This window comes from Mus musculus, chromosome 5 (genome assembly GCF_000001635.26).
Source record: "Mus musculus strain C57BL/6J chromosome 5, GRCm38.p6 C57BL/6J".
NCBI lineage: Eukaryota > Metazoa > Chordata > Mammalia > Rodentia > Muridae > Mus > Mus musculus.
Genome location: NC_000071.6, coordinates 143,501,067 through 143,528,282, shown reverse-complemented (window position 1 = coordinate 143,528,282; position 27,216 = coordinate 143,501,067). Strand labels below are relative to the sequence as shown.

General features: G+C 47.6%; 2 protein-coding genes across 6 annotated transcripts in view; one reads left to right on the top strand and one right to left on the bottom strand.

The window, feature by feature from the left end:
• The first annotated feature begins 251 nt into the window (after positions 1 to 251).
• On the top strand, positions 252 to 22,802 carry Rac1 (Rac family small GTPase 1). Of its 2 annotated transcripts, NM_001347530.1 has the most exons (7): positions 252 to 520; positions 11,054 to 11,125; positions 13,497 to 13,614; positions 18,630 to 18,686; positions 20,125 to 20,187; positions 20,797 to 20,956; positions 21,178 to 22,802. In NM_001347530.1, exons 1-7 carry the CDS (start codon positions 486 to 488, stop codon positions 21,306 to 21,308), a joined length of 636 nt encoding a protein of 211 aa, NP_001334459.1. In that variant the 5' UTR covers positions 252 to 485; the 3' UTR covers positions 21,309 to 22,802. The 2 variants fall into 2 exon arrangements, with proteins under 2 accessions (NP_001334459.1, NP_033033.1); NM_009007.2 differs by lacking the exon at positions 18,630 to 18,686 and having other exon boundaries at positions 290 to 520.
• Positions 22,803 to 23,840: 1,038 nt separating this feature from the next.
• Daglb (diacylglycerol lipase, beta) overlaps positions 23,841 to 27,216 on the bottom strand; it is a 39,959-nt gene continuing 36,583 nt past the window's right edge. For 3 of the 4 annotated variants that reach the window (XM_030254461.1, XM_006504698.3, XM_006504700.2), the window contains 3 exons: positions 27,086 to 27,158; positions 25,174 to 25,421; positions 24,083 to 25,076 (listed from right to left, as the gene is read on the bottom strand). In XM_030254461.1, coding sequence (XP_030110321.1) covers positions 24,884 to 25,076; positions 25,174 to 25,421; positions 27,086 to 27,158 — 514 coding nt within the window. In that variant the 3' untranslated portion in view covers positions 24,083 to 24,883. Of the gene's footprint in view, positions 25,077 to 25,173; positions 25,422 to 27,085; positions 27,159 to 27,216 lie in introns of all 4 variants that reach the window. The other variant, NM_144915.3, reaches the window with a different exon arrangement.

Genomic DNA, 27,216 nt, shown 5'->3' with positions numbered 1-27,216 from the left:
CCCGAACCCGTAACCCCAGGATTCAGAGGGCTTCCTAAACCTGGTCACAACCGGGACGCTTTAGCGTGCCAAGATGGCGGCCGCCCCGCCCCGCGGCCGCCGAGCCCGTTCTCCGGCTGGAGCCGACTGTTGCCGAGCTTTCCCGAAAGCCCGTGGAAGCCAGGAACGGCGCGGGCGGGCGCGCGGGCGGGCGGGAGCGGCCCCGCCCGGAGCCTGGGAGCTGCGTCGACGGCACCGAGGGGGAGGGGAGGCCGGATGTGAGTGGAGCGGCCATTTCCTGTTTCTCTGCAGTTTTCCCCAGCTTTGGGTGGTGGCTGCTGCTGCGCTTCGCCTTCCCGTGCGCTGAGGGCCCGGCGGCGTGGACAGCAGTCCCGGCACTCGGCGCCCCGCCGCCCGCAGCCTCGCCCAGCGCTTCCCGAGCCCGCCGCTTCGCGCCTCAGCCACCGGCCGCCGCCGCCGCCGCCGCGGCCCACCGAGCGGCCCAGATGCAGGCCATCAAGTGTGTGGTGGTGGGAGACGGGTGAGTGCACGGCCGCGCCTGGCGCTCCGGACCCGGTGCCGCGCGCAGCGCCATCGGGGGCCCCCGCAGGCCCGAAAAGCCTCGAGCTGGCGTAGAGCGCGCGCCCGGCCTTCTGGGGGGCGCGAGCCTCCCACCCTCCCGGGCCTGGTTCCGGATTCTGGTTGGGGGAGGGCCTGGGCGAGCCGGCCGGAGGGAAAAGTGAACTCCACCCTCCTGCCTTCTTCCCGGGCCGGACGCCGCCCGTCGCCCTACTCGACTTGGCACGTAGGCGAGGCTGGTTTGAAGAATTTTTCTTGAAACATTTTTAAAAAAAATTTTTGTCTTTTGAGAAAGGGACGTATAGTTTCTTCATTTACTCAGGGTACCCCCTCGCACCCCCCCCCCCGAGAACTGGGATAGGTAACGGCCTCCAAGTCGGCCGGCCCTGGTCGATGCATGTTTGCACCAGTCACTTGGGTGACCTGGAACTTGGGAAAGGGCTCGGTTGCTTCGACTTGACAGGGTGTTTATAAAAATATTCATTTTCACACTTACGCCGAGAAAGTTACTGGGATGCTAGCTGAAGGAGTGTGATGAAGACTGTCCATTGAACGAAGTGTGGTTATTAAAAACAAACAAACCTTCTCTGAAGGCATTAGATATGGATGTAGCAGATCCAGCTCCCTGTGACTCGAGGCAATTCTTTTCGTGATTGACCGTGATGGTTTCAGGCCCTTGAGGGAGACAAGACTGGTCTTATGCAGTCCGTCCCGTTCCCCCCACCCCTTCGGTAGAAACAAGAATCTCAGTGTAATCGGAGCAAAATCGCGCGTCTCAGCGTAGCTTGTGTAGGTTCGTGTTAACGAGGAAGCTTGGAGATTTACCACCCGTTTCCTCAAACGCAGAGTGCAACTGGTCCACTTTCTAGTTCAGTCGAGTACGTTGCCAAACTTGCTTAATGCCTTCCACACTTGCAGTGAGCACTCGCCGCCCATGGGTTTATGAGCCCGTGGATTTATGAGCGATTGTTCAGCGTATTTACAGAACTCTACATTAGACTTTGGGATCGTCCCTGTAACTAAGTCAGCCAGACGGTCAGAGAACTTTATTTTTCTGCTAACATGTCTGTCTGTGGGATTTGTCTCGGAGACAGGAAGTCTCATGGATACGGTTCAATGTATTTAACGACACACTGGAATTTCATTGAGTAGGAATGTCAATGGTGCTTTCCTTTCACCTCCTAAAAGAAAGCTTTGTCACTTGGGGCACTTAGTTTGATAGTGAAGATGTTGTATTGTGGGGCCGGGGTCTTTTTGTGTAAATCCTAGTTTCTGACTGCCTTGGTCCCAACTCCATGATTCTCCTGTTAGGAGGACATGGACATAGGCGTTGGGCTTACAGGTATGAGCCACAGGTCTGCTTTAAGTGAAGGCAAGATGGCTGGGTCTGTCTGTCTGTCTCTCTTTTTGTATTGCGGTTGAACTATAACATAGCACCTTGCTGGGGAACGTTTAAAACTTACCTGAACTTTCCTTGAAAAGTTAAAAATGTTTCACCAGCAGTTTGTGGGCTGGGGAATACTACCACATTCCTAGTGTTTTAATAAGTTAAATTGCTCTGTCACCATCCTCTTTTCCTCCCAGAGCTTAGGGACCAAGGGGAGGAAGAGAGATTATAAGAGTCAGAGGTCAGGGACACCCAGCGGAAACAGTATTTTCTAGATTCCACTTGTGAACTCAGCAGCAGCTGTATAAGATCCTAGCCCAGGGCAGAGAGGGCCTAGGCTGAGTCGAGATGGGCCCTTGATGCTTCTAGGGGTGAGCCAGTCAGTGTTCTCTATGGATGTGGTCCTTGAGGGAAACTAGCCCCAGTGTGAGGCCTCACACTGTTGAGTCTATGGATGGGCAGCACAGATTGGACTAGGTGAGTTTTTAGGGCTGGGGTGGAGTTGGAAGGAAGTAGGGATGACTATGAAAAAGTACATTGAAAGACATCTCAAGACAATTACTTTTTAAAAAGGTAAATTGCTGCTGATCCAAACCCAAACCTTAGTGCTTGGGAATTCCTAAGACCTGACATGCACATGCAGCAGGTATGCCAGCACTCATTCTGTAACCCCCACCCCCAGCTGGGCCTCAGGGCCTTAGGTTTCCTGGCACGTCTGAACAGCTGAGATACGTCTTAGCCTGTTGCTGGCTTTAAAAAGAAAATCTAGTAAAAACGTGTAGAATGCCTCCTGTAGGGTTCATTTGGATTGCCACACCTTTCTTTTTCTCCCTACATTTTTTAATGTGTATGGGTGTTTTTGTGTGTATGTCCGTGCCGTATGTTGATGCCAGCAGAGGATCTCCTGAGACTGGAGTTACTGAGATCGGTGAACCATTAGGTTGTGATAGGAGTGGAACCCAGGCCCTCTGGAAGAATGACCAGTGCTCTGAACTGCTGAGCCATCTCCAGCCCTCAGTACCCTTTTAACCTACGGAGTAATCCTCAGCATATCATTTCTTCCTCAAGAGAGATGCCTCAAGGGAAAGTTAAACAAGCCTAAATGAGATGCTGAGTATGAAGAGGCTCTTGAGTGCCCGGTCCTTGTGGAGCGCTGAGCGAGTGCTGGTTACCGTTGTTGCTGTGCTTTTCTCTTCTCCTTTTCCTTTTCTTTGAGTCCAGTGCCTATTCTCCTGAGCCGTTCCCACTTGCTTCTCGCCTCACTACCGTTGTTGGGGTTTGTTTGTTTTCACTATGAGGGTCAGTGAAGAATGTTAGACATAAAAATGCAGTTCCTGGCCATGGAGTTTTCAGTCTTGTTCTAAACAGTGTATTGTGGTGTGTGTGTTTCTGTGTGTCTCTGTGTGTGTGTGTCTGTGTGCGTGTGTGTGTGTGTGTTCTCTGTGTGTGTGTGTGTGTGTGTGTCTGTGTGTGTTCTCTGTGTGTGTGTGTCTGTGTGTGTTCTCTGTGTGTGTCTGTGTGTGTGTGTGTGTGTGTGTGAAGGCACGCATCACCATGGCAAGCTTGTGAAGGTCAGAGGACCTGCAGGAGCAGGCTCTCGTCTTCCTTCAAGTGGATCCCAGGGATTGAACTTAGTCAGTCAGGCGTACCCTAACCTGCCTAGCCATCTTTCTACCCCAGTGTGCCTTTGTTTTTTAACAGAGTCTCACCTGTATATCTCTAGCTGGCTTATCTCTGCCTCTTGAACACTGGGATCAAAGGTGTGCATCACCATTTAACTGTATTTAAGGAAAACATAGTGATTGTTTTGCCTGTGTGAATATCTGCACCACATTTGTGTCTGGTGTCCACAGAGACCAGAAGACAGGGCATTGGATCCCTGGAACTGGAGTTAGGTATGGTTATGAACCACTGTGTGGGTGCTGGGAATTGAACCTGGGTCCTCCACTCTTTTGTTTTGGTTTGGTTTTTGGTTTTCCAAGACAGGGTTCCTCTGCCCTGGCTGTCCTGGAACTCACTTTGTAGACCAGGCTGGCCTCGAACTCAGAAATTCGCCTGCCTCTGCCTCCTGAGTGCTGGGATTAAAGGCGAGTGCCACCACGCCCGGCTGGGTCCTCCGCTCTTAACCATTGAACATCTCTCCAGACGCTGTATTTTTTTGTTCTGTACTTGACATTGATATTGTTGGGGCTAAGTGCCAAGAGAAGTGTACACATACCACAAGATTCGAGATTTGCATTCTGAAGGGCAATGCATAGTAAAACACTGGTTAAGAACAGTGGTTCCTAATTGTGGGTCATAATCCACTTGGGATCGAATATTAGATATTTTGCATAGTGATTTTTAACGGTAGCAAAATTACAATTAGGAAGTAGCAACGAAAATGATTTTATGGCTGGGGATCCACCATACCATGAAGAGCTGGATTCAAGGGTCACAGCATTAGGAAGGTTGAGAACCACCGTGTAGAGGTGTACATACATGGCTTTTCATGCCAATAATATTTTTCTGCTATTTAACAAATAAACTATATGCCTGAGGTATAGTTGGAATGCCTTTTATTCTGAAAAATTGAAAGCTGGCAAGCCTAATATCACATATAGTTATGAAATTTTACAGGGTTAAAAGCCGAGTGATGACAGATTGATTGAGGTCACACAAATTGCAAACTTTACCATTTAAAGTTCTTCTGAGGGATTACAGTTACAAAGTCTATTATGACCATGTTAGATTAATCGGCCTGTATTCTTGTGGTGGGGTAGTCCCTGTTCAGTAGTTAATTGACAGTGGATATAGAATCTGAGAGAGTTAAACAGAACCCATGTGTTTATCTTGGTGATGGTGTGGCATGTGCAGAGCCAGTGCCCCCCTTCCCCCCCCCCAGCCACCTCTCCCACCTTTTTTCTTTGTTCTGGTACTGTGAACTGAACCTAGGGCTTCACATTTGGTAGGTAAGTGTTATACTATTTTATTAAATCCCTACCCAGCCCCGGCCTCTAACTATTCTCCTGCCTTCACCCCTGAGTGCTGGCTGGCATCGCAGAGATGTGACATCACAACTAACTCAGTGGTTTTTAATACTATTGGTTTAGTTTTGATTGACCAGAAGGCTAACAAGCAAGTGTCTTGAAGTTTACTTCTTGTCTGTGTGTAGACTTGGGCTGGTAGTCTGACCAGTAGTGTGTCTAGCTTAGACACTGCTGTCCAGGAATTTTGTTGGTCAGCCTCCTGTGATGTCGTCCTTACAGGAATGAACACGAACAGTGATGGCATGGCCCATACATTGCCCAAGCTCTTCATGACTTATGTTTGACCTGTTACGCAAGGACTTGAATTCTACTCTGGCTTCCAAATTTAGATTTTATTATTATATTATTTTATATGCATGGGTGTTTTGCCTGCATATATGTCTGTGCACCAAGTTCCTGGTGCCCTTGGAAGCCAGAAGAGTTTTGGATCCCTTGGAATTGGAGTTACAGACTGTTGTGAGCCACCATGTAGGTGTTGGGAATTAAACCTGAGTTCTCCAAAACAAGTGCTACAGCCATTCTCTTAAGAGATGGAGCATCTCTCCAGCCCCTCTCTTTCATATCTCTTACACCTTCTTCCTCTCTATCTCTCTTTCTCTCTCTCTCTCTGTAAGTGGTTCTACATATGGAATCACTTATATATGACATAAATGTGTATCTTATCTCTCTCTACACACATACACATATCTTTCCACCCCTTCTGTGTGTGTGTGTGTGTATGTATGTATGTACGTAAAATAACTTTTGTATTTTAGCTCGATTGTCACTTGACAGTCCATAGTGATGTGTGTAGTGTCTTCAGCCTTCAGTGTCTGAGCAGCTTTGCACAGTCTCTAAGGGTGGCAGTGACTACACGTTGGTTATGATGGACCTGGTTCGTAAACTTGAGACTTTTGAATTGCTTTGTCTTTTCCTGATACTGAACTACTCTTACTGATTCATCTATTTTTCTGAACACACTCTTTCTTTCTATACCTTCTAGCTCAGAAATTAGGGTATTTCAGGTACTCAAGAAGCATGAGGAGGACACGTGTGTGGTTTGGGGAGTGCACTCACATATGTCTACATGGAGGCAAAGGCATTTTCAGTCATTCTCCGCTTCGTTTTTTAATTATTTTAAAATTTTTGTGTGTATTTTTAATGCGTGGGTGTCATGTTTATGAATGCCCACAGAGGTCAGGAGAGGGCGTTAAATATTCTTAAGCCAGAGTTACAGGTGGTTGTGAGCAGTGTGATTTGGGAGCTGGGAGCTAAACTTGAGTCTTCTGGAAGAGCAACAAGCTGTCTTAACTTCTGAGCCATCTCTTCAGCTCCCACATTATTTTTTGAAACAAGGTCTCATGTAGCTCAGGGTCGCTTTCAAACTCCCAGTGTACCCAAGGCTAGACCTGAACTCTGGATTGTAAGAGCTAGACAGGCATGCATCACCATACCTGCCCTTGAGATTGACTTGTTGTTTGGATCTTGGGAATTTAGATAATAATAATTGCCTGTTCAGCATTTGATTTGCAGCTGCCAATGGATGAGTCCGGTTTGTCTATCTTAGGAACAGCTTTTTTTTTTTTTTTTTTTCCTTCGAGACAGGATTTCTCTGTGTAGCCCTGGCTGTCCTGGAACTCACTTTGTAGACCAGGCTGGCCTTGAACTCAGAAATTCGCCTGCTTCTGCCTCCCTAGTGCTGGGATTAAAGGCATGCGCCACCACCGCCTGGCTAGGAACAGCTTTATTTATTTATTTATTTATTTATTTATTTATTTATTATATGTAAGTACACTGTAGCTGTCTTCAGACACACCAGAGGAGGGAGTCAGATCTCATTACGGATGGTTGTGAGCCACAATGTGGTTGCTGGGATTTGAACTCTGGACCTTTGGGAAGAGCAGTCAGGTGCTCTTACCCACTGAGCCATCTCACCAGCCTGGAACAGTTTTTCTTACAAGGCCATGTGCAGAGTTTTTTAAAATTCTTTTTTAGATATATACCCCATCCTTTGATGCTGGGGTTGGAATTCAGGATTGTGTATGCTAGGCAAGCTCTCTCTGCCACTCTGCTATAGCTGATACATATATAAAATTTTTGGACAGGGTTTTGCTATGTAGTTCATGCAGGACTGAAACTTGAAGAAAGGCTTCTCTCCTCAAGATTTCCAAGCTGTGATTACACACCCCATTTTCTTACCTACCTTTCAGTTTTTCATGTGTATATAAAGGAGTGTATGTGTGTGCACACACACAGATGCCTGCAGAAGAGAGTTGCAAGCATTGTGAGCCCTCTGATGTGGATGCTGTGGGTCAGACTGCAGAAGCAGCAAGTGCTCCTGGACACCGAGCCATCGCGCCAGCTTCCCTATGTATGGGAGTTTGTTTTGTTTTTGAGACAGGGTTTCTCTGTGTAGCCCTGGCTGTCCTGGAACTCACCTTGTAGGCAGACTGGCACCTGCCTCTGCCTCGTGAGTGCTGGGATTAAAGGCCAGTGCCGTCCCCACCCTGATCTTTATGTGTTTTAATGTGAGGAAATTGTCAGTGCTTATAGGTTACTGACGTTTGTGTTTGAAGGTTTGGCTTGTAGGTTTCAGAAAGTAAGAATAAAGCTGGTCAAAGCAGAGAGACATTAAGTACAAAGTTCTCTCAACAGGAAAGGGAGGACTTCAGTGGGACCGGAAATCACTGGCAGCCTTCATTCTTGGTCCTTTCTCCAGGACAGGGCAGGAAGTGCAGATAGGTTAAAAAATAGTAATGTCATGTGCTAGGGGAAGAGCCAGTGGAGAGTGGACAGGACTTTCTTCCATAGACCCAGGCTCATTGCCTAGAGTTTAAAAATTAATAATAGGAGGTTGAACTGAACACTTAAATATACAAATTTAGAAAATTCCAAAGCAAATACTCTTCCAGAAATTCTGTTGTGTGTCAGTCGTGGCTGTGACTAAATATGTCTTCCTTCTCCATGTGGCCATAATCTTGACGTTACTTCCCGTAGTTCAGATGTTGACTTTGGCCTCTAGAACACACAAGGAATCAGTAAGGACACTAAGAGAAGGGTGATAGCCCTTCTGTTTATGCTGATCCTTGCTTAAGTGAAGAATTGAGGGTAGAACATAGAGACGGGCTCACCCACAGCCCAGGCTGGCCGTACACAGCCCAGGCTGGCCGCAACTTGCTGTGACTTCCCACCCTGGGTAGCTTTATTTGGTGTTGGGGATCCAACCCAGGATTTGCTGCATCACCAACCTATAGCCATGGATTTTTGTTTTGCTTTTTTTCTTTTTGTTTGTTTTTTAAAAAAATATTTATTTATTTATTTATTTATTTATTTAATATATGTAAGTATACTGTAGCTATCTTCAGACACTTTTTTCTTCTCTCTCTGGCCCTGCTTGCTCTGGCCCAAAGATTTATTTATATATGTAAGTAAGTATACTGTCGCTGTCTTCAGACACCCCAGAAGAGGGCATCAGATCTCATTAGGGATGGTTGTGAGCCACCATGTGGTTGCTGGGAGTTGAACTCAGGACCCTCGAAAGAGCAGTCAGTGCCCTTAACCGCCGAGCCATCTCTCCAACCCTATAGCCATGTTTTTATAGAACATTATAGTCCATAATGATTAGTAAGAAGTACATTTCCCAGCCATGTGTGGTGGCTCACAACTGTAAACCAGACTCAGGAGGAAGAAATGAATGGGTCACAGGATCATGATGGACACATTCAGAATCATCCTGTTGTACAGAGTGAGTTCAAGGCCATCGGGACTGTAGTGAGAGCAGTTCAGTAGGGGAAAGTGCTTGCTGTCAAGCCTGACCACTTGAGGTTGTCAAGCCTACACACGGTGGGGCCGTCCTGACCTTAGTAACTCCGAGCTGTTTGAACTGAGTCTTCAGGATGTCCCTCAAGTCAGTTAGGGTCTGTGGCGAAACTCAGAGTTTTATCTACTTACTTGCTACCTATTCCCTTAAAGCAGGGGTCCTCACCCTTTATAATGCTGTGGCCCTTCAGTACAGTTCCTTTCTTATGTTGCAGTGACCCCCAACCATAACATTATTTTCATTGCTTCTTCATAACTGTCATTTTGCTACTGTTACAAATTGTATTATCTGTGTTTTCCAACAGTCTTAGGTGACCCTTGTGAAAGGGTCATACGGTGTGCCCCCCACAAGGGGTCATGACCCTCAGGTGGAGAATTGCTGCCTTTAGTTTTTCTTCATCTTAGGCATGCTGTGTCCTGTGTGGTGTGCACACGTGCATTCTTACAAATAACAGCAACACAATTCTCAATACCAGATTTTACCAGTACCTTCCCAGTCGGGCCTTTCAAAGATAGCTGGAGCTGGGGTCCAGGCCTGGTGGAAGGCTTGCTGGCATGTTGGTGGGCATGATGGTAGTGTGAGGAAGAGGACGTGTTGGGGATTGAGTACAGGGTTGGTGCACTAGGCAAACATTCTACTGCTACAGCCCCAGGGAGATTTTATTCTTTTAATTACTACATATATTAACTGCCAAGAGTTTCACCGACATAGCCATGCACGTATGGGATGCACTTTGATATCTTCACCCCTGTTATTTTCTCTCTATCCTCCACCCCCTTCTGCTACTCTGTGTTCTTGTCGGTTTGAAGTGGATTCTCAGTAAGGAGCTCTAGCTAGAGTAGAACTCACTGTAGCCCAGACTGACCTGGGACTCCTGGAGATCATCTCGGCTTGTCCCAGAAGCCGAGATACCGCCTTGAACCAGCACTTGCTCTGTTCTTGAGTTCCCTGCACAGTGAGTACCGCAGCACCTTCCTTCCTTGCTATGGATTCCCTGTAGTTCAGAGCGCCTACTTGCCAGCAAGAAAACTGAGGCAGAAGAGGAAGTTGAGATGTGTCAGAGGCCGCTAGGACTGAATGAGCTGGTCTGAGTCTTAGAGCCAGGCCTCTCCAGAGCTTAGGCTCTTGCTCATACAGGTTTGTTTTGACATTCTAAGCCTTTCTCACAAGATAAATGTCTAATGAGTCATTTCTGTTTAGAAAGCCGTTACGGGATTGGAAGTTACTTGCCAGTGATGTCATGTTTGACACTGAGATCTTTAGGGTGGGGAGTTCCTACTTCATTAAGCCCTTTACACTGTTACAAGTCAGGCAAGTATTGGCAAGAGTGAGTGGTTGAGCTCCTGCCCTTGCGGAGCCCTTGTCCCAGAATGTGGAAGGAAAGTGTGAAGATTGCCTTTGGATAGTGAGCCTCAGTCTACAGTGGCCTGTGCTGAACAGTGCAGCCTTGCAAGTCAGTACCAGCACCGTCCTGACCTTAGTAAGGCAGCAGAAGGCGGCAGGGAGCAGGGCTCAGCACACAGAACTGTTTGAACTGAACCTTCCAGATGTCCCTCAAGTCAGTTAGGGTCTGTGGGAGGAAATTTAAGAGATTTTATTTATATATATATTTTTATTTTTAGTAATATTCTGAAAACTATTCCAAGTGGTTCAGAGCTTTTCAGACAGTACCCTAACTCCTGCCTCGGGAGAATATTAGTAATGTCTGTCCCCTTAATGTGTTTACTTTTGTACATTTCTTCTTTTCTGTCTTAGCTGTTCAGGAAGTTTATTCCATCCCTGTGCCCCTCGTTGACATGTTAGGATCTTTCTCAGCTTGTGAGTGTGAGAGCCCTGTGGCTGCTTAACTGCCTGTGCTCTGGGAGGGACAGGCTTGTGGGCAGGGCATGTGGTTCACAGCATTCCACCTAGAGGCGGCACCGGCAGGCAGTAACAGTTCATGTTGCAGAGCAGCCATGGTTACTTAGTAGTCATCAGAGTGGAAGATGTTCTAGAAGAAACTTTGTGTTAGCCGTTTCTGAGTCTGGTACTCAGTGCGTAGTACTTCTTGACCAGGTACCTTAGCAGAAAGGGAGCCTGTTGAATCTGCCTTTCTGAGAATACAGAGGTTTGGTTTGGTTTTTAAGATGAAACTACGTGCGGAGTGTTAAATGTCACATAAACTTTATTATGCTTGTGGATGTGGTATAGCTGTTCCCTGGTCTTTTCTAGAATGCTGTGGTGGGATAGTGGGAGCCAGGACTGTGCGCGCTGACTAAGCAGCCTTTTCTCTTCTTTCAGAGCTGTTGGTAAAACCTGCCTGCTCATCAGTTACACGACCAATGCATTTCCTGGAGAGTACATCCCCACCGTGTGAGTATCCTCCTCGCCTGCGACCAACTTGCCGTGGGAGCGTTAGTGTTTATTTCCCTCTGAATCAGCGACTGAGAGAGAATTGTTAGTGGTTTGGAACTTCAAATTAAAAAATGAGCCAATTAATGTATGATTTCCTCATAGGAGGGAAAAGTCAGTTTCCTGATTGATTCTTAGGAAACAAAAGAAAATGATACCATGAAGTGTATAGGCTGGGGAGTGTAAAGCCCAGAGCTTGAGCACAGCAGTCTGCTGACTTGGCTCTGGGAACTGGTGCACAGTGTTGCATTAGAGGTAGCTGACCCTCTGCCAAGTTATCAGGTGGTTCCATGTCACACTGAGAGCTGTAGAGTTGGGCTAGGGTATGGATTCAGGGCTGCTGATTGTGTATGGGCAGCCCCACTGGGTGGGAAGAACAAGTGCTTTTCTCACTGATGGCTTGCTGGAGCCTCATTGTGCTACACACATTGTGCTGTCCTCTGTCTGCAGCCAGTGCACCCTTGGAGGCTCGCCTTGGGGAGACCAATGGGCTTCACCATAGAGCCGAGGCTGACTTTGCACTCTTACCTTGCCTTCCAATACACATCACTCCACCATCCTTATAAAGGTTGCTTTGCTCAGTACAGTCTGTAAGTCACACTAGCTTAAACTTGACTTTTACACTAAGAGCCCCTGTTTTTAAGTACTACAAATAATAAGACAAAAACCAGTGAAACAAAAAGCCCCTTTCTGGGGCTGGAGAGATGGCTCAGCGGGTAAGAGCACTGACTGCTCTTCCAAAGGTCCTGAGTTCAAATCCCAGCAACCACATGGTGGTTCACAGCCATCTGTAATGAGATCTGATGCCCTCCTGTGGCGCATCTGAAGACAGCTACAGTGTACTTACATATAATAAATAAATAAATCTTTTAAAAAAAAAGCTCCTTTTGCCTTAAAATCCATGTTTTAAGATGCTAGTCTTGGGCTGGAGAAATGACTCAGTGGCTGAGAACACTGGTTGTTCTTTCAGAGAACCTGGGTTTGGTTCCCAGCACCCATGTGGAAGCTCCACTTTCAAGGGATGTGTTGCCCTCTGTCTTAGTCAGGGTTTCTATTCCTCATAAACATCATGACCAAGAAACAAGTTGGGGAGGAAAGGGTTTATTCAGCTTACACTTCCACATTGCTGTTCATCACCAAAGGAAGTCAGGACTGGAACTCAAACAGGTCAGGGAGCAGGAGCTGATGCAGAGGCCATGGAGGGATGTTACTTACTGGCTTGCTTCCTCTGGCTTGCTCAGCTTGCTTTCTTATAGAACCCAAGACCACCAGCCCAGGGATGGTACCACCCACAATGGGCCTTTCCCCCTTGATCACTAATTGAGAAGATGCCTTATAGCTCGAGCTCATGGAGGCACTTCCCCAACTGAAGCTCCTTTCTCTGTGATAACTCCAGCTGTGTCAAGTTGACACAAAACCAGCCAATACGCTTCTTTTGATTTCCATATGCACCAGATATACATGTGCTATGCATACATACACGCCAACAAAAAAAAAATGACGATATTGTCTTGTTTTAAATTGCAGTGGATTTTTTATTTTTGAGAGATGGTATTGTGTAGCTTAGGCTAGCCTTCAATTCCTGACCTGCTCCATGCTCTTGGTTTTGGTTTGTTTTTTGAAGAGTAGTAATAGCGTAGACTTTTTTGTTGTTCTGAGGTCTGTTTTGTTGCCTGAGAGCAAAGTCTTGCTCTGTAACCTAAAGTGAACTTGGACTCTTATGATCCTCCTGCCTCAGGCTCTTAATGCTGGGATTACAACCCTTTAATGACTTTCCTCTTGCTGATTAGTTGGTAGTCTTTTCTGAGTTGCCTCTTACTAATAACTAATTTGTGTGTAGCAATTCTAGGCTAACGGATGCATTTCTGTGGTCAGGTGCCCTCACTCTGAGAGCCTGGGTGGCTTCTGAAGTTCCAGTGTGCTGCTATTCTGCAGCCCTGGGCCTCAGATCCAGGTGGCTCTGCTGTGTGCGCCAACTGAGCACACCAGCTGAGAGTGAGCAGAATGTGTCAGAGGAACTAGCCAGGTGGGATTGGGAAGAGGGACTCCTCCCAGTTGTCTTTTTCATGCAGAGAAAACACTGTTGATTAAAGGTGGGGTTTGTCTCCTTGTAAGTTAGTAGCCTGACCTTTGTTTCTCCCTGCCTGGTGTGAGTAAGGCTGATGCCCTGTGTCCTCCGGCCTCCAGGGACTTCCCGTACCTCAGCGGTGTTTTCTGGACCAGCAGCAGCCTCTAGGTCCATCCTCTTCCCTCACAGCAGACCTCCTTTGGGAACCTGGGGACTATGACTTAGTCCCTGTTCTGTGGCTAATGTTTCCTTGTCCTCCTGCAGCTTTGACAACTATTCTGCCAATGTTATGGTAGATGGAAAACCAGTGAATCTGGGCCTATGGGACACAGCTGGACAAGAAGATTATGACAGATTGCGTCCCCTCTCCTACCCGCAGACAGTAAGACTCACACTTATTTTTACCATGTATAATTGTTCGGTGTCCAGTGCTCACAGATCTGCTTTTGCTGCTGGGACTGGGGTCTGTGATAACAGTCAGTAAAGTGACCTCCTTTCATGCCAGCCAGAATTTGGAATTTTGAATATTACCACGTTTTCAGCCCTTTTTATTTTATATTCTTTTATTTATTTTCAAGACAACCACACAGAACAGATGCTGTCTTACTTTTGGTTTTGCAAAGCTAGTTAGTCTTAACAGCGATTACTTTGAAAAGCGACTTGTTCTGGGATGGTTTTGCACTGTAAAATCAAATTAAGCAGTTAGATTGGGCATGGTGGCTCAGACCTGTCGTCCAGCACACGGGGAGCAGAGGCTACAAGGTTGGGGCCAGCTTGGTCTGTAGTTTTCTCAAACCTTGGCTCAAAAAATCCAAATTCAGCAGTTAAAATATTAAGGTTTTTGAGCTGGGGTGTTGCTTAGTTGTTAGAATGATTGCCTTGCGTTCCCAGTCTTGAGTTACATCTCTGGCATGACATAAACTGGACACAGTGGCTTATGCCTGTAATCAGGAGTGAAGTCAAGATGGTCCAGGACATCCTTGGTTATATAGTAAGTTCCAGCCTGGACTACATGAGACCCTGTTTAAAAAAGAAGGTATGGTTTCATTAAACTGAACTAGTAACTTACTATGCTAAGTTACTCCCCGCCCCCTCCAAAAAAGAGTGCATAGTTGTTGGCGTCAGTACGGAGTCTTAGGTGTGGATTGAGGTTTCAGTTTTATAAAGTAGACCTTTGTGTCCAGCCAGGAGAAAATACTTTTTTAGATTATGTTGGCTTCTGCATGAGACAAGCAGTGATTGATTATTTACGAGCTAATTAGAGCAGTGGCTGGCAAGCCGATTGGGCACTTGGTGTCTGATGCAAAGCAGTTGTCATGTCATGTCATGTCATGTCACTTGCTTATCTCACTTCATGTTCGTCTTTTAGACTGCACATAGGGCCAGGGCTTGTGGCTCACGGAAGAGCGTTTGCCTTTCTTCGTAGCAGCACAGGGAAGTAAGGAAGCAAGAGTATCTCGGTACAGTTCTGGTGCTAAAGTGACCAACCTTAAGTGTTCATGACAGGCAGCAGATTCAGGCAGGATACCATGGGTTCAGGCAGAACCTGAACTTTCTGCATTGCTGGCCAGTTCCGGGCAGTTCCTTCATGTCTGTCCTCTGTGTGCTTGCCGCTAGCATAAGCTGAGTTCACACATCTCAGGCCAGGTGTGTTGGTTCAAGCCTGTTATCTCAGGACTTTGGAGACAAAGCAGGTGGATGTCTGTGAGCTCGAGGCCAGCCTGCCTATATAGTGAGTCCATCTTTCAAAAATACACCACCACCATCCCAGTTGTGCACACACACAGCAGCTGTGGCCAGCCCATGCCCTCCAGTTCCCAGGGGCCCCTTCACTGGCTGATGACTGATGGGCAGAGGCTCCTCTGTGGGAGTTTTGTTGGGACGAGCATTACTTGTGCTCTCTTGCTTGGGGAGGGGGGGGGGGCGTCTGGCTTGGGATGGGGGAGACAGCTTAGAGAACAACAGGCTTTGAACCCTGGCTGACTGGGAGCTGTAATCTTACTTTGGAGTGGTGGGAATCGTCAGTGGTAGTCTAGAGTTTGTACTTTTAAATGAACTTCCTGTTCGGTTCATGATGGTTAGACTTGTTAGAAGACGCTTTTTCTCTGCAGTCAGAGAAACCTTTTGTTTCTCACTGGAAATGTTACTGGACACTGTCTCTTTGAACTGTAGGATTTTGTTAATTGAGTTATAGCCAAATTTCAAATTTTAGTTAATAGTGCTAAACAAAGATCAAAAATGTAAGAGGAAAGATTTGAATTGGGTATTTCTTTTTTTCCAGTTAATCTAGTGCGATTAAGTATTTAAAATCAGTTGACAATCACAAGATGATTGCAGTCTTCAGTGTCTTCAGAAACACTCTACATCTAGTGAATGCTGAATAGTTCCAGATTTTAGGTGGATTGGTGGATTTTAAAACATAGCAATTGGTATCTGTCCAGCCCACTGGATATGTCTGGAAGGGTGTGGCATCATTTCTGAGAAATGAAAGACGCCGTATGTATTGTGACACTGTGGGTACAGAGGAGGGTGAGGCATTCTGTCTAAGGGAGTCATTCTTAGCAAGGCAAAGGTGACTTGCGGAAAGCAGAGAAGTGGACTCTTCCCAGGTTGACTAAGCTGTAACTGAGGGTGAGGTCAGGCTGGTGTGGGAAGCTGAAGTTCTCTGGGTATAGCAGGCAGACGGTTTCCATGTATAAGGACTGAGTGAGAAAGGAGGAAGACAAGACTCCTGCTAAGATACCAGGTTCCAGCATGGACAGTCAGGTGGATTGCCAGTGGCGCCAGGAAACAGCCCTGGCCCCATCTGTGGAAGAGCACCCTCCTCATCTGCTAGCTCCTGGTGTCACAGTTGTGATTGTCCTTTGTTGTTGGTTTGGTTTTTGAGTTATGCTCTGTATAGTCCTGGCTATCCTAAAACTTGCTCTATAGATCAGAGTGGCCTCAAACCCAGAGAGTCACCTCCCTCTACCTTCTGAGTACTGGGCCTGAGTCACCACTCCCTGGTGCAGTTTTGATTTTCAGAGGGTTTCCTTTGTTAAGATGACTGTTAGATATCTGGCCCTTCAGCCAGAAGTCACTAGAAAACTACTTACAATTAGCCAGAATAGGGTGAGTTGCTTTTTGCCATGAGGGAACCCACTGGAGTTTTATTATGCGATGTGGGTGTGTGGAACTCAGAAGGGGTTTGCTCTGGCTCAGTGCTGTCTCAGCCTTGCATTTTAGGGAGTCCTGCCTAGAAGGAGGTAGGGTGTAGTGGGCTGAAGCTGCTATACAGGAAAATCCACTTCCTTGTATTCTCTGCCTCATGAAGTGACGTTGGCTTTAGGACATGATCGTGTAGTCTTTTTTTCATCAACACAGTCCCGTGGAGGCCTGAGAGCTTGTGAGCCTTTATAGGAACATCTATCTGCACTCCAGTGTAGCTGTCAGCATCAGGCCAGCTGCCTGCCTTTTTCCAGGGTGGCTTTTCTGGGGAACACTTGTCCAGCTTTTTACAATTCTTCTTTTCTCTGTTGTGTGTGCAAGCCCTGGTCCTTTTCCCTGTTGTGTGGAATCTGTATATTAAAAAAAACAAACAAAAAAAACGAGAAGTCAGGCGTGGTGGTGCACGCCTTTAATCCATGCACTCGGGAGGCAGAGGCAGGCAGATTTCTGAGTTCGAGGCCAGCCTGGTCTACACAGAGAAACCCTGCCTCAAAAGAAAAGAAAGAAAAGGAAAGGAAAGGAAAGGAAAGGAAAGGAAAGGAAAGGAGAAATCCACGTGTGAGCCTCAAGTCCAGATACTCTGTGTGTGTGTGTGTGTGTGTGTGTGTGTGTGTGTGTTGTGTCTGGTGGTGAGTGCTCCAGCGCCTCTTGTCCTGCCCTTTTTCATTGTAAAAGCTGCCTCCCACTGGGGACAGGTGGCAGGTGGGACCACTCGAGCTGTAGTTGGTATATGCTTCTGTGTGTGTTTGCATCTGGGTATGACAGAGACCACCTTCAGGTGTTGTCCCTCAAGACACACCTTGCTTTTTAAGTCCCAGTATCTTGCTGGGACTCAGGGCTTACCCCAGGGTTCCTCATGCCTGCCCTGCAAGCATGTCCCTAAGTGAACGCTCTTCAGCCCTTGCTGTACTTTTGACTGCTGAGGAGTTGACGTGGGACGTGGCTGGTGACGTGGGAGCTAAAGTTACTGGAGACTCTCATTAAAGGCTGGCGTCACAAAGGTCCTGGTGATCTAGGAAAGTAGTAGTCAGGCCCTCAGGAAAGATGGTCGCCACCGAGAGGGAGGGGACAGGGAGGAGCAGAGACACAGCACAGCCCCTTTGCCCTGGTACAGGAACAAGGGGTTAACCCTAGGAGAAAGCATCAGATGCCGACTAATGTCATACAGTTGTGTTTAGGCCAAAGTTGGGGGTGAAAAGGGAAGAGAGCAGGAGGCTGATGGCATAATGCACACGTGAGTTAGGGTGGCGCTGTGGTCCAGCTGTGCATCTCTGCTCCATCGGGAAGGTACTAAAGGACTGTGGAGTGGAGTGGAGGGGCTGGAGGGTGCTCCAGCAATATTGGAGCCATCCTGAAGACTGTCACAACATGAAACACTGGATTGATGGTTTTGTTTTGTTGGTGGGGTCTATTGTGTCAAGCCCTTAGGACACCCTTAGAAATAGCCCACAGATGAAACCAGGAGTCTGGAGATTGTTACTCTTTGATTGTAAATACAAGCTTGAGTGAGGTAAAATTAAAATCATACTGCGCTTGTTTTTTATTAGAATTTCTGGGGTTTCATATTGGGAAATTGTCAATTTTTACTGAGTATAGAAACAAAAGGAAAGTATTATGATGAAAATGGAAAAGGTTGTCACCTACAGAGTTCCTTAGCAACCCCCCCAAGGGACCTTAGTTCATTTCAAGAACTTACTCCAGTCTGAAGCCACTCTTCCCTCCCAGAGCGGGGCTAGGAGGCCGCCAGCCTGGATCCCTTAGGCTCTGTTCTGGAAAGCTTCGCTGTGCCTACAGGCAGGCGTCTCCCCCGACTCTGAGGTTCTCTTGGCTTATCTCTGAGAAGGTGGAGTTCTCTGAAGACCTTGTCAGTACTGCATGCCGGCAACAGGCCACTTTCTGAACGCTGAGCTCTGTGAGTGTGTTACATTCTGTCAAGTGCGGGAGTGACGTGGTGGCAGGCCCAGCCTTCCCGTGACTTCCTTACTGAACCGCAGGGGTGGGTAGCTCCTCAGCTCCAGCTGCATGGAGTAATGATGTGTGGCTCTCAGCTTCCAAGGTGACCTACATGAATGCACAGCTTTGGATTCCTCAGGAGGGCTGAGACAAACGTGTGTGGAAACTAACAGGTTATATTGATTTTGTATTTCTTAGTTTATATCGAACTCAAGCAAAGTTCTCCTGCATTACTAGGTTGGAGACACATGTGGTAAAGATAGACCCTCCAGGGGCAAAGACAAGCCGATTGCCGTATGTAAGACTTTGAGTCGACCTCAGCCTCCAGCTTTGTCTCTTCTCTTATCTCACTGAGTCTCCAGGAAGAGCTGAGCCTCAGCTCCCTGAGTGTTTCCTCCGACTCACTCAGGAGAGGCTGCTCTTGATAAAATGAGCTTCCTCTGGCCTGTGACTTCACTCCCAGTGGGTTATAAAGTGGCCGATGAGCTGCTTGCTCCCGTCCTCCCATGTGAAAGGAGGGGTGTCCGGAAGCCCCTCTCTGGGACGGTTGGAGGTGCAGGTGTGGAGGGTCCACTGGTGCTCATGTGGGTGCTTTCTCGCTCACCCAGACTAACCACTCCCAGGGCCTCTTCTCTGACTCTGGTGTTCTGTGTGGTGGGCTGTGGGGGCTGCGCAGCGCTGGTGAGCTAACCCAACTGTGCTTTGAGAGGGTGTGGAATCAACTTGGATGCTTGGGAGGCCCTGGTGATTCTCTGATAGGCTTGTGCATGCGCCAGCATTGAAGTAAACCATTGTTTATAAAAAGCTGTTGTGTGGGACATTTCTTTCCTTTTCAGGTACAAGATACCAGCTGGATAGTTGAAGGTGCTAGCTTGGGAACTGTATACATTTCACAAATAGCATAGTTGCCTTTTCTAGGGCTATGTCTTGATAAGCCTAACATTTTAGAAACTCTTGGGCATAATTTTATACAGGTAAATATCTGAATTTTACTTTATGTGTAATAACAGGAAGAAACCTCAGATATTTTCTATTGAGCCGGCAGTTTCTCCTGACGTAAGATTCTTGCCCTGCTTGTCCTTGCTTTCTTTGGGGCCACAGATACACTGGGGCAGCTTTTCCAGAGGCCCTTGACTCTGCTTGGGAAGATGGTGCAGTAGTTGGTGCTTGTCTACTGGGAGATGGCACACTGAGTCCCCTCCCTGGCTGGAAGGCTGGGGAGCAAACTCTTGAACTCCATTTTGTGCCAAGGACAGTGACAAGCTGGCTGATGGACGCTCGAGATGTCAGGAGCCTTGAGCTTACGGTGCATGTGGGGAGCTTAATGAAAAGCGTGCCTTGTTGGAGGATGTGTTTAAATCGACTCTGCATTCATGAGCCTCAGAGAGACCATGGTTTTCAGAAGAATTTGTGTTGATAGCAGATAATTAGGTTTCCAGTTGGGCGTGATTAGCAAGCGGCCTCCTGGGAATGTGATTTGATCCCTCCCTAGCATCAAACAGCTTCCAGCAGTTTCTTCTTCCATGTCCCCTTTTTCAAAAGGCAGGCCTGGTAATGGTTTTGAGTCTCTGGCCGACTGGAGAGGTAGGTGGGAGCAGCGAGGACCTAGTTGCAGGTAGCAGTAGGCACGCAGTGCCTCTCTCTGACAGTGCTTCGCTAGCTATCGGCGTGAGGCAGAGTGCTCCCACAGTCCAAGACTGCCCTCTACATTGCCTGTGTTTCCTTTCTGTAGGACGTGTTCTTAATTTGCTTTTCCCTTGTGAGTCCTGCATCATTTGAAAATGTCCGTGCAAAGGTAAGTGGGACTTATGGGAAGATTGCTGCATACTGTCAGTCCTAGCAAGAATAATAAACAGTTCAATGAATGCCGTTGGCTGCTGGGAGCTTGGGGTGTTTAGCTTGGCTTTAGTAGCTCTGTGGGCCATTTTTAAGTCTCTGACTTTGGGGGATGGGTCTCTGGAGCTTCATTGGGACGGTCCCCACTGCAGTGACAAGTATTTCAGAAGTGGTCTGGTGACCATTTCTTTCTGCTCCAGCATCTGGAACCAATCTAGTGAGAAGGGGTGAGGGACGCTGGTGGTGTAGAGATTGGGACCCACCATGCTGGGGATAATGGTCCCTGAGTGGATGGTGAGTTTTCTAGGGTGATCCTATAGATTGGGGGTACATTCCCTCATCTTCCTTCCTTGGTCCTTTACAGGTAGTCTGTTGTGTTGCCCTGTCTTGGGAGCCTGGCGAGCCATTGTATGTGTGGTTAAGGCTTCAGGAAAAGGCAGGGACGCTCTGGGGCCAGCTGTGGCTGGAGGGCTGGTGCTCACTGTGTTTACATAAGCTGCATGAAGGAAGGAAGGATGGCAGAGAGAAGAGGGGAGGGGCTTCACCTTGTTTCTTTCTTCACGTGTAGTGGTATCCTGAAGTGCGACACCACTGTCCCAATACTCCTATCATCCTCGTGGGGACGAAGCTTGATCTTAGGGATGATAAGGACACCATTGAGAAGCTGAAGGAGAAGAAGCTGACTCCCATCACCTACCCGCAGGGGCTGGCCATGGCGAAAGAGATCGGTATGAAACCCTCATTTCTTGTGTCTGCCTTGCAGTCCTGGTGCCAGGCAGCTGGAGTCCACCTGAGAGAGGGAAGTTTCTCCTTCTTGGGGTCTCTTTGCTTTGGGCAACCAGCCAGGCCAGGCCTTTGTTGGTGTGGGAGTTGACTGCTGGGCCACGCCATGCTGACTCAGGGGCTGTCCTGCGGAACATCTGTCATTGCCTGTGGCTGTCTTTTCTAGGTGCTGTCAAATACCTGGAGTGCTCAGCTCTCACACAGCGAGGACTCAAGACAGTGTTTGACGAAGCTATCCGAGCGGTTCTCTGTCCCCCTCCTGTCAAGAAGAGGAAGAGAAAATGCCTGCTGTTGTAAATGTCGGAGCCCCTCGTTCTCGGTCCTGCCTGGAACCTTTGTACGCTTTGCTCAAAAATCAGCGAGCCTTCGCATTTGATGCCAAGTTTTTGTTACAGATTAATTTTTCCATAAAACCATTTTGAACCAATGAACCAGTCAATAATTTTAAGGTTCTGTTTTAAATGTAAGAATTCCAACTTACAGTCTATTAAAATTCAGCCCTAAAATGACAAAGCCTTCTTAAAGCCTTATTTTTAAAATCCCCCATTCTTGCTCAGATTAAAAATTGCCAAAATACCTTCTGAACTAAGTTGCGTTGTGCTGAGAACACCTAAGCACTAAACTCTCTTGAGAGACTTCTGTTGCTAAGAAGACCGCAGCTTCTGGAGCCAGGGGTGCAGACCCTTCCAGAGTTCCCAGACCGTGTGACACAGCACAGCCTCCTTAATGACACGTTGCCATGTAACGCACCTGTAACTTATCAGCCCATGTTCATTACGTAACTTTGTACTGTACGTCACAGTGATGAGTGTGACAGCTCAGCTCTTTGATTTCATAGTGAGTTTTCTAAAAGACCAGCCGACTAGCTTTTGCAGACTTTGAACAGAACTCTGGTTCCTGTGTTGCCTCTAATGAAGTATTCTGTTCCTAGTTGTGGGTGTGCTGGGTGGAGTGTGAAACACGACATGATCAAAGGAGACAGACAGTATTTTGACTAATATGAAGTAGAGATTACTTTACACTACATTGTACATGGAGTAATTCAACTGAATAAAAGTGTCACGGGTAAAGCTTTTTAACGGTTAATTTCTGTCAAACAGTAGGTGACAAATGGCCGATCTTATCAGTGTCTCTTGAGCATCCCTTCGCGCCCCCCACCCTCCACTGCCGTCCCTCCCCAGATGGGGCGTTGAGTCCATATTTAAACTGGCCACCCTCACAGTTCTAACTTAGCAAGTGCTTTTCTTTAGAACCCCTTCTTAACGAGCAATATGTCTGACCTGTACTATAAGATCTTTCTGATAACGCAGAGATTTTTTGTTTTTTTTTGGTAGCTCAGTAGAAGTGCGTCCTGTTTTCGCCTTACTTTACTCAGAGCTAGTTAGTGCTTCCTTAGTTTCCTAGCAACTAGGTGTGCAAATCATGTGTTGCAGCTTTACGGTTTTTAAACTATTTTAGATATTCTTAAACTATGAACCTTCTAAACAGTACCAACACTGTCATGTGACTAATGCTGCCTCTAGACCTCGCCCACGTGGACAGACGCTTCCTGTCATGGCTCTGCCTAGAGATGTTCCTTGGGGTCTGTGAGGTTCTGTCAACTGCTAGTGCTAACGCTGTCCTGTACAACCTAACTCACTGGCAAGAATGCAGTGTTGGGCCTTTCAACCACTAGAACAAACTTTTTTCAATTGACAGTTGCAGAATTGTGGAGTGTTTTTACATTGATCTTTTGCTAATGCAGTTAGCAGTATGTTTTGCATGTATGAATTAATAAATCCTTGAATCATACAACTGGTTATGCTTGTGTTTTTGGAATTTGACAAGCTCTTGGCGTGTTTGCTCTACTTTTAAACCCTGGATCACTGGAGGGATGGAGTCCCACCTTCAGAGAATAGGGTAGGTGAGCCCACAGCCACATTTGTGGAGTGGGGCTGGTTTGAGCCGTTGTTAAGCCGTCGTGAGGTGCTTGTGTGGGGCTCCCCACAGTGGGGTATGTCTGCCTGAGCCGTGTGTCTGGGAGGTGTGCCAGGGCTGAGTGCTGCAGATGGGGAAGCTGAGCCACGGGGCTTAGCATGGACCACATCTCAACCAGTTAGACGGCCATTAGGATTAGCCCTCATTGGTGATTCTTAAACTTTGAATCTTTAAATAAAAATTACATGTGTGTGCACGCACATTTCTCTGTGGGATATAGATCAGGCTGGCCTCAAACTCCCTCGTGCTGGGATTAAAATTTGTACCATTTCCCAGTCTAAATCCTGACGTGCACCTTCACCACGACGGTCAGCCGTGGCTCTTGGTCCACTGAGGGAGCCTCTTAACCGCTCTCCAGCAGATTCGAACCCAAGTCCTCACACGTGCGACACTAGCCAAGCCATCCTGGCTGCCTTGTTGACCTGACCATCAAGTCTTTATACCCATCATAGCTCCAGGGCATACATGAGATGACAGTTGTGTCTCTGAGGGCTTTCACCTTAAATCCAGGGTCCTGGATTTCCCCTCAGATTTCTGACCGCCATCATTTGTGTGGTTATTCTGGCTGGCCTAGAACTCACTTTGGAACAGGCTGTGCATGAGCTGGCAGAGAATGGTCTGCCCCTGCTCTGAATGCTGGGATAACAATGCGCCCCCTACAGGTATACTTAGTATCCTACAGGGTTTCCCTTCAGGCTTACTTGCCCCCCTTTGGAGATTTGTTTGGAGACAACATCTCGTGTAGCAAAAGATGGCTTGGATCCTTTAAAGTTGTGACCTCCAGTGTCTGGTCCTCCTGCCCACATCTAAGTGGTGAAGATAACAGGCCCAAGCCACCACCATACTTTTTTGTTGTTTTCTGGATTTTTTTTTTATTTTTAATTGTGTTCTGTGCTTGTTGGATTCCGTAATGTATGTAGTTCTTAGTAACCAGAGAGACAAGGCAACTTGATTTAGAATGGAAAGGTGAAACCTCATCACCCCTGGGTACAGTAGTCCATGCTTGTAATCCCAGTGTCCTGACTGACACGGGGAAATGGCACACTGGAACTCAGCAAGTTCCTGGCTCTCAGGAATCCCACACCTTCCTTGCAGGCTTTTGATGGTATACCAACTACTTTATTTATTTATTTAAATTCCCCTGAGCCTACCACCTGGCTCAGAGGTCTGATAATGTGAGAATTAAGCATACATAAGAGTTAGTGATCAGCTAGCTCATGTATCCATGAGGGAGGGGCTGCAGTGCCAGCTCAGAGGACACTCAGGCTGTCCTAGTGACCCCGGAAAGACGCAGGCAAGTATAAAGTGCTCATCTGTTGTCTTAAAGTTCAGACTCGTGTAAACAGCAGGATGGGAGCCCATCAGGAGCAGGGGCCTTGCAGACCCACTAAGGGTCTTCAGATGTAGACTTCTTAGGTGGCTTATGCCATGGGCTGGCCTACAAGTCCCAACACCTATGCGTGTTCCCAACTCCGGATCCTGTTAATACTATGGTTAAAAGTGGTTCCATAGGCCAGGCAGTGGTGGCCCATGCCGTTAGTCCCAACACTCAGAGGCAGAGGCAGGCAAATCTGAGTTTTGAGGCCAGCCTGGTCTACAGGGTGAGTCCAGGACAGCCAGCGCCACACAGAGGAACCCGGTCTTGAAAAATCAAAACAAGCAAAAAAAAAAAAAAAAAGAAAGAAAGAAAGAAAAGGTTGTATAAATTGTATGGTCATTTTGGTGTCCATTTCTGCAGGGACCCCTCAGGTAACTGTTGATAGACAGATACCACCATACCAGCCTCACAGAAGCCACGCACAGTCAATCAGTCTTAAGAAAAAAACAAAAGCAACAACAAAAAAACCTCCTGAAACTGCCAGTCCGTTGTACCGGTCAGGGTCCAGTAGAGCTGACTACGGTACACTTGAGCCGCCTTGCCCTGGGCAGGAGACGCAGGCTGTCCTGTCGGCAAGCACTCTGTCCAGGGCCCGAATCATGACGTCAGGCATGTGGTCAATCAGCATCTTTGGGCCTATCAGGATCTTACTGAATTCTGCTTCGTGTGCCCACCTCGCTCTGTACTGGGCAGCAGAACAGCAGCCAAACCTCGAACAGAAGAGAATATCCATTAGTGAGGCTCCACATGGGGCAGATCTGAGTCGCCCTCAGTGGGTGGGCGTGACTCGAGGGTCACCATACTCACCTCCCTGAACCACCCTCCTCTTCCAGGTGGATGATCCTGCCAGGTGGGTACAGAGTGGGGTACTTGGTGGGGGAGTCCAGTGGGGAGTCGCTGGAACAGTAGCCCGGGGAGTATCGGGTTAGAAGTGTCTGCTCTCCAAGAAGAGGCTGAGTCAGGGCCCCCTGGGTGCCCTCATCCAGTTCAGTTGGAAAGTTATCAGGGCTTCCTCCGAACAGTCCGTACCAACAGCCATGCAGCAAGATCTTGTACTAAAAGGCGAGATCCAAGGGCTAGGTTGGTCTGGTGCTGGGTGGCAGCCTTCAGGCAGCCCTGTTTTACCACAACCATAGAGCCACCGTACTTGGAGCAATAGCCAAAACCCAAATCGTGACACACACACGTGTGTGTGTGTGTGTATATATATATATATATGTATGTGTGTGTATATGTGTGTGTATATACATATATGTGTATTTACATGTGTGTGTGTGTGTGTGCTAGAGATTGATCCCAAAGCTAAAACGTATACGTACTAAGACTGTATCACTGAGCTAACCCAGGAGATGGGTGCTACTTTCTAAAAAACTATTATCGAGAAAGCCTTGAATTCCATCCTCAGCACCATATACAACCAGGTACGGTAGTGCACACCTGTAATTCTGCACTTGGGAGGTAAAGGCAGAAGTTCATGGTCAACGGCTACACAGTTCAAGGCCAGCCCAGGTTACCTGAGACCCTATCTCAAGCAAAAACAAAAAAGCCAGTGGTGGCCTTTAATCCCAGTACTCAGGAGGCAGGGGGAGATTCGGGACAGCCTAGCGCTACACAGAGAAACCCTGTCTCACAAAAACAAAAACCTTAGATGTCTGGTAAGAAGCGAATATTAAAATTTCTGGTTAGCAACAGCATTTTTTTAAAGGGCAAGAAAATAAAAGCACCTACAGCCCGTGATACACACTTTGGCAGTGGTTTGAATACTGTCAAAACTCCCACGGACACAGATCTAGTCTTTATGAATATTGATCACATTTATTTTATGTGTTTCTGTGGTTGGCATGGCACATGTGTATGGTGAGGGTAGAGGGTCAGAGGACAAACTGTGGGACCTGGCTGTCTCCTCCACCCCCTTGGGTTCCAAGGGCTGTCCTCACACTGGGCTTGGTGCCACATGGCTTACCCACTAGGCTTCCCTCCCTCCTTCCCTTTCTAAAACTACCCAATGGCAATAGAACTAGGGACTCACACATGCTAGGCAACTGGTCTACCACTGAGCCCCAGCCCTGCCCCCTCCTTAGCTTCCTTTTGCTCTGCCTGGCCCGGCCTCACATTTTTGGCAGTCCTACCTCAGTCTCCCAGGTGCTGGGATTATAGGCCAACGCTAACTGTTGCCCCCCTCATGGCTATCAGCCTCTATTGGCTAAAGTCCTGTCTTCTCTTCCTGTGGGTGTGGGTTTGAACCTAGAGCCTCTTGAATGCTTAAGGAAGTGCTCTACCACTGAGTACACTCCCAAGCCTCTGCCATTAACACTTGTAATTACTTTTTTCTTTTTTAAAGTTAATTGTATGTGTGTGGAGATGAAGACTGGAGGGAGGTCCTCCCCAAACCATGAGGAGTGAATGCTGGTCAGACAGTCTGGCAAGCAAGCTGGCCCTAGAACTTCTCATAGTCTGTACGCGTCAGCCTTTGTCTAAGGCTGGGAACACTGTCACTGAAAGCCTGGGAGGATGGTCACAGCAGCCTGGACAGTAGCATTTCCCAGCTGTCACTCTGCATCTCAGACAGCAGAATCCCACAGAGGTCTGTTCACAGGGCAGAAGGAGACAGAGCAGGAAGTGTGCTGGCCAAGAGGCTGCAGCTGCGAGCCACTGCACCGGCCTGCCCCGCTGTGTGGGACCCCTCCTGCATGCCTCCTCCTGGCTGAGCCGTTGTTACCTTCGGCTTATTGCAGTTAGCGATCACTCTCAGGATCCTCCTCTTGAGGTCCTCCATGTTGGTCACACTTAACCTGTTTGGTAGAGAGAGCAGACTGAGCTCAGCACTCGGGGGTTGACAAGAGCTTGGAC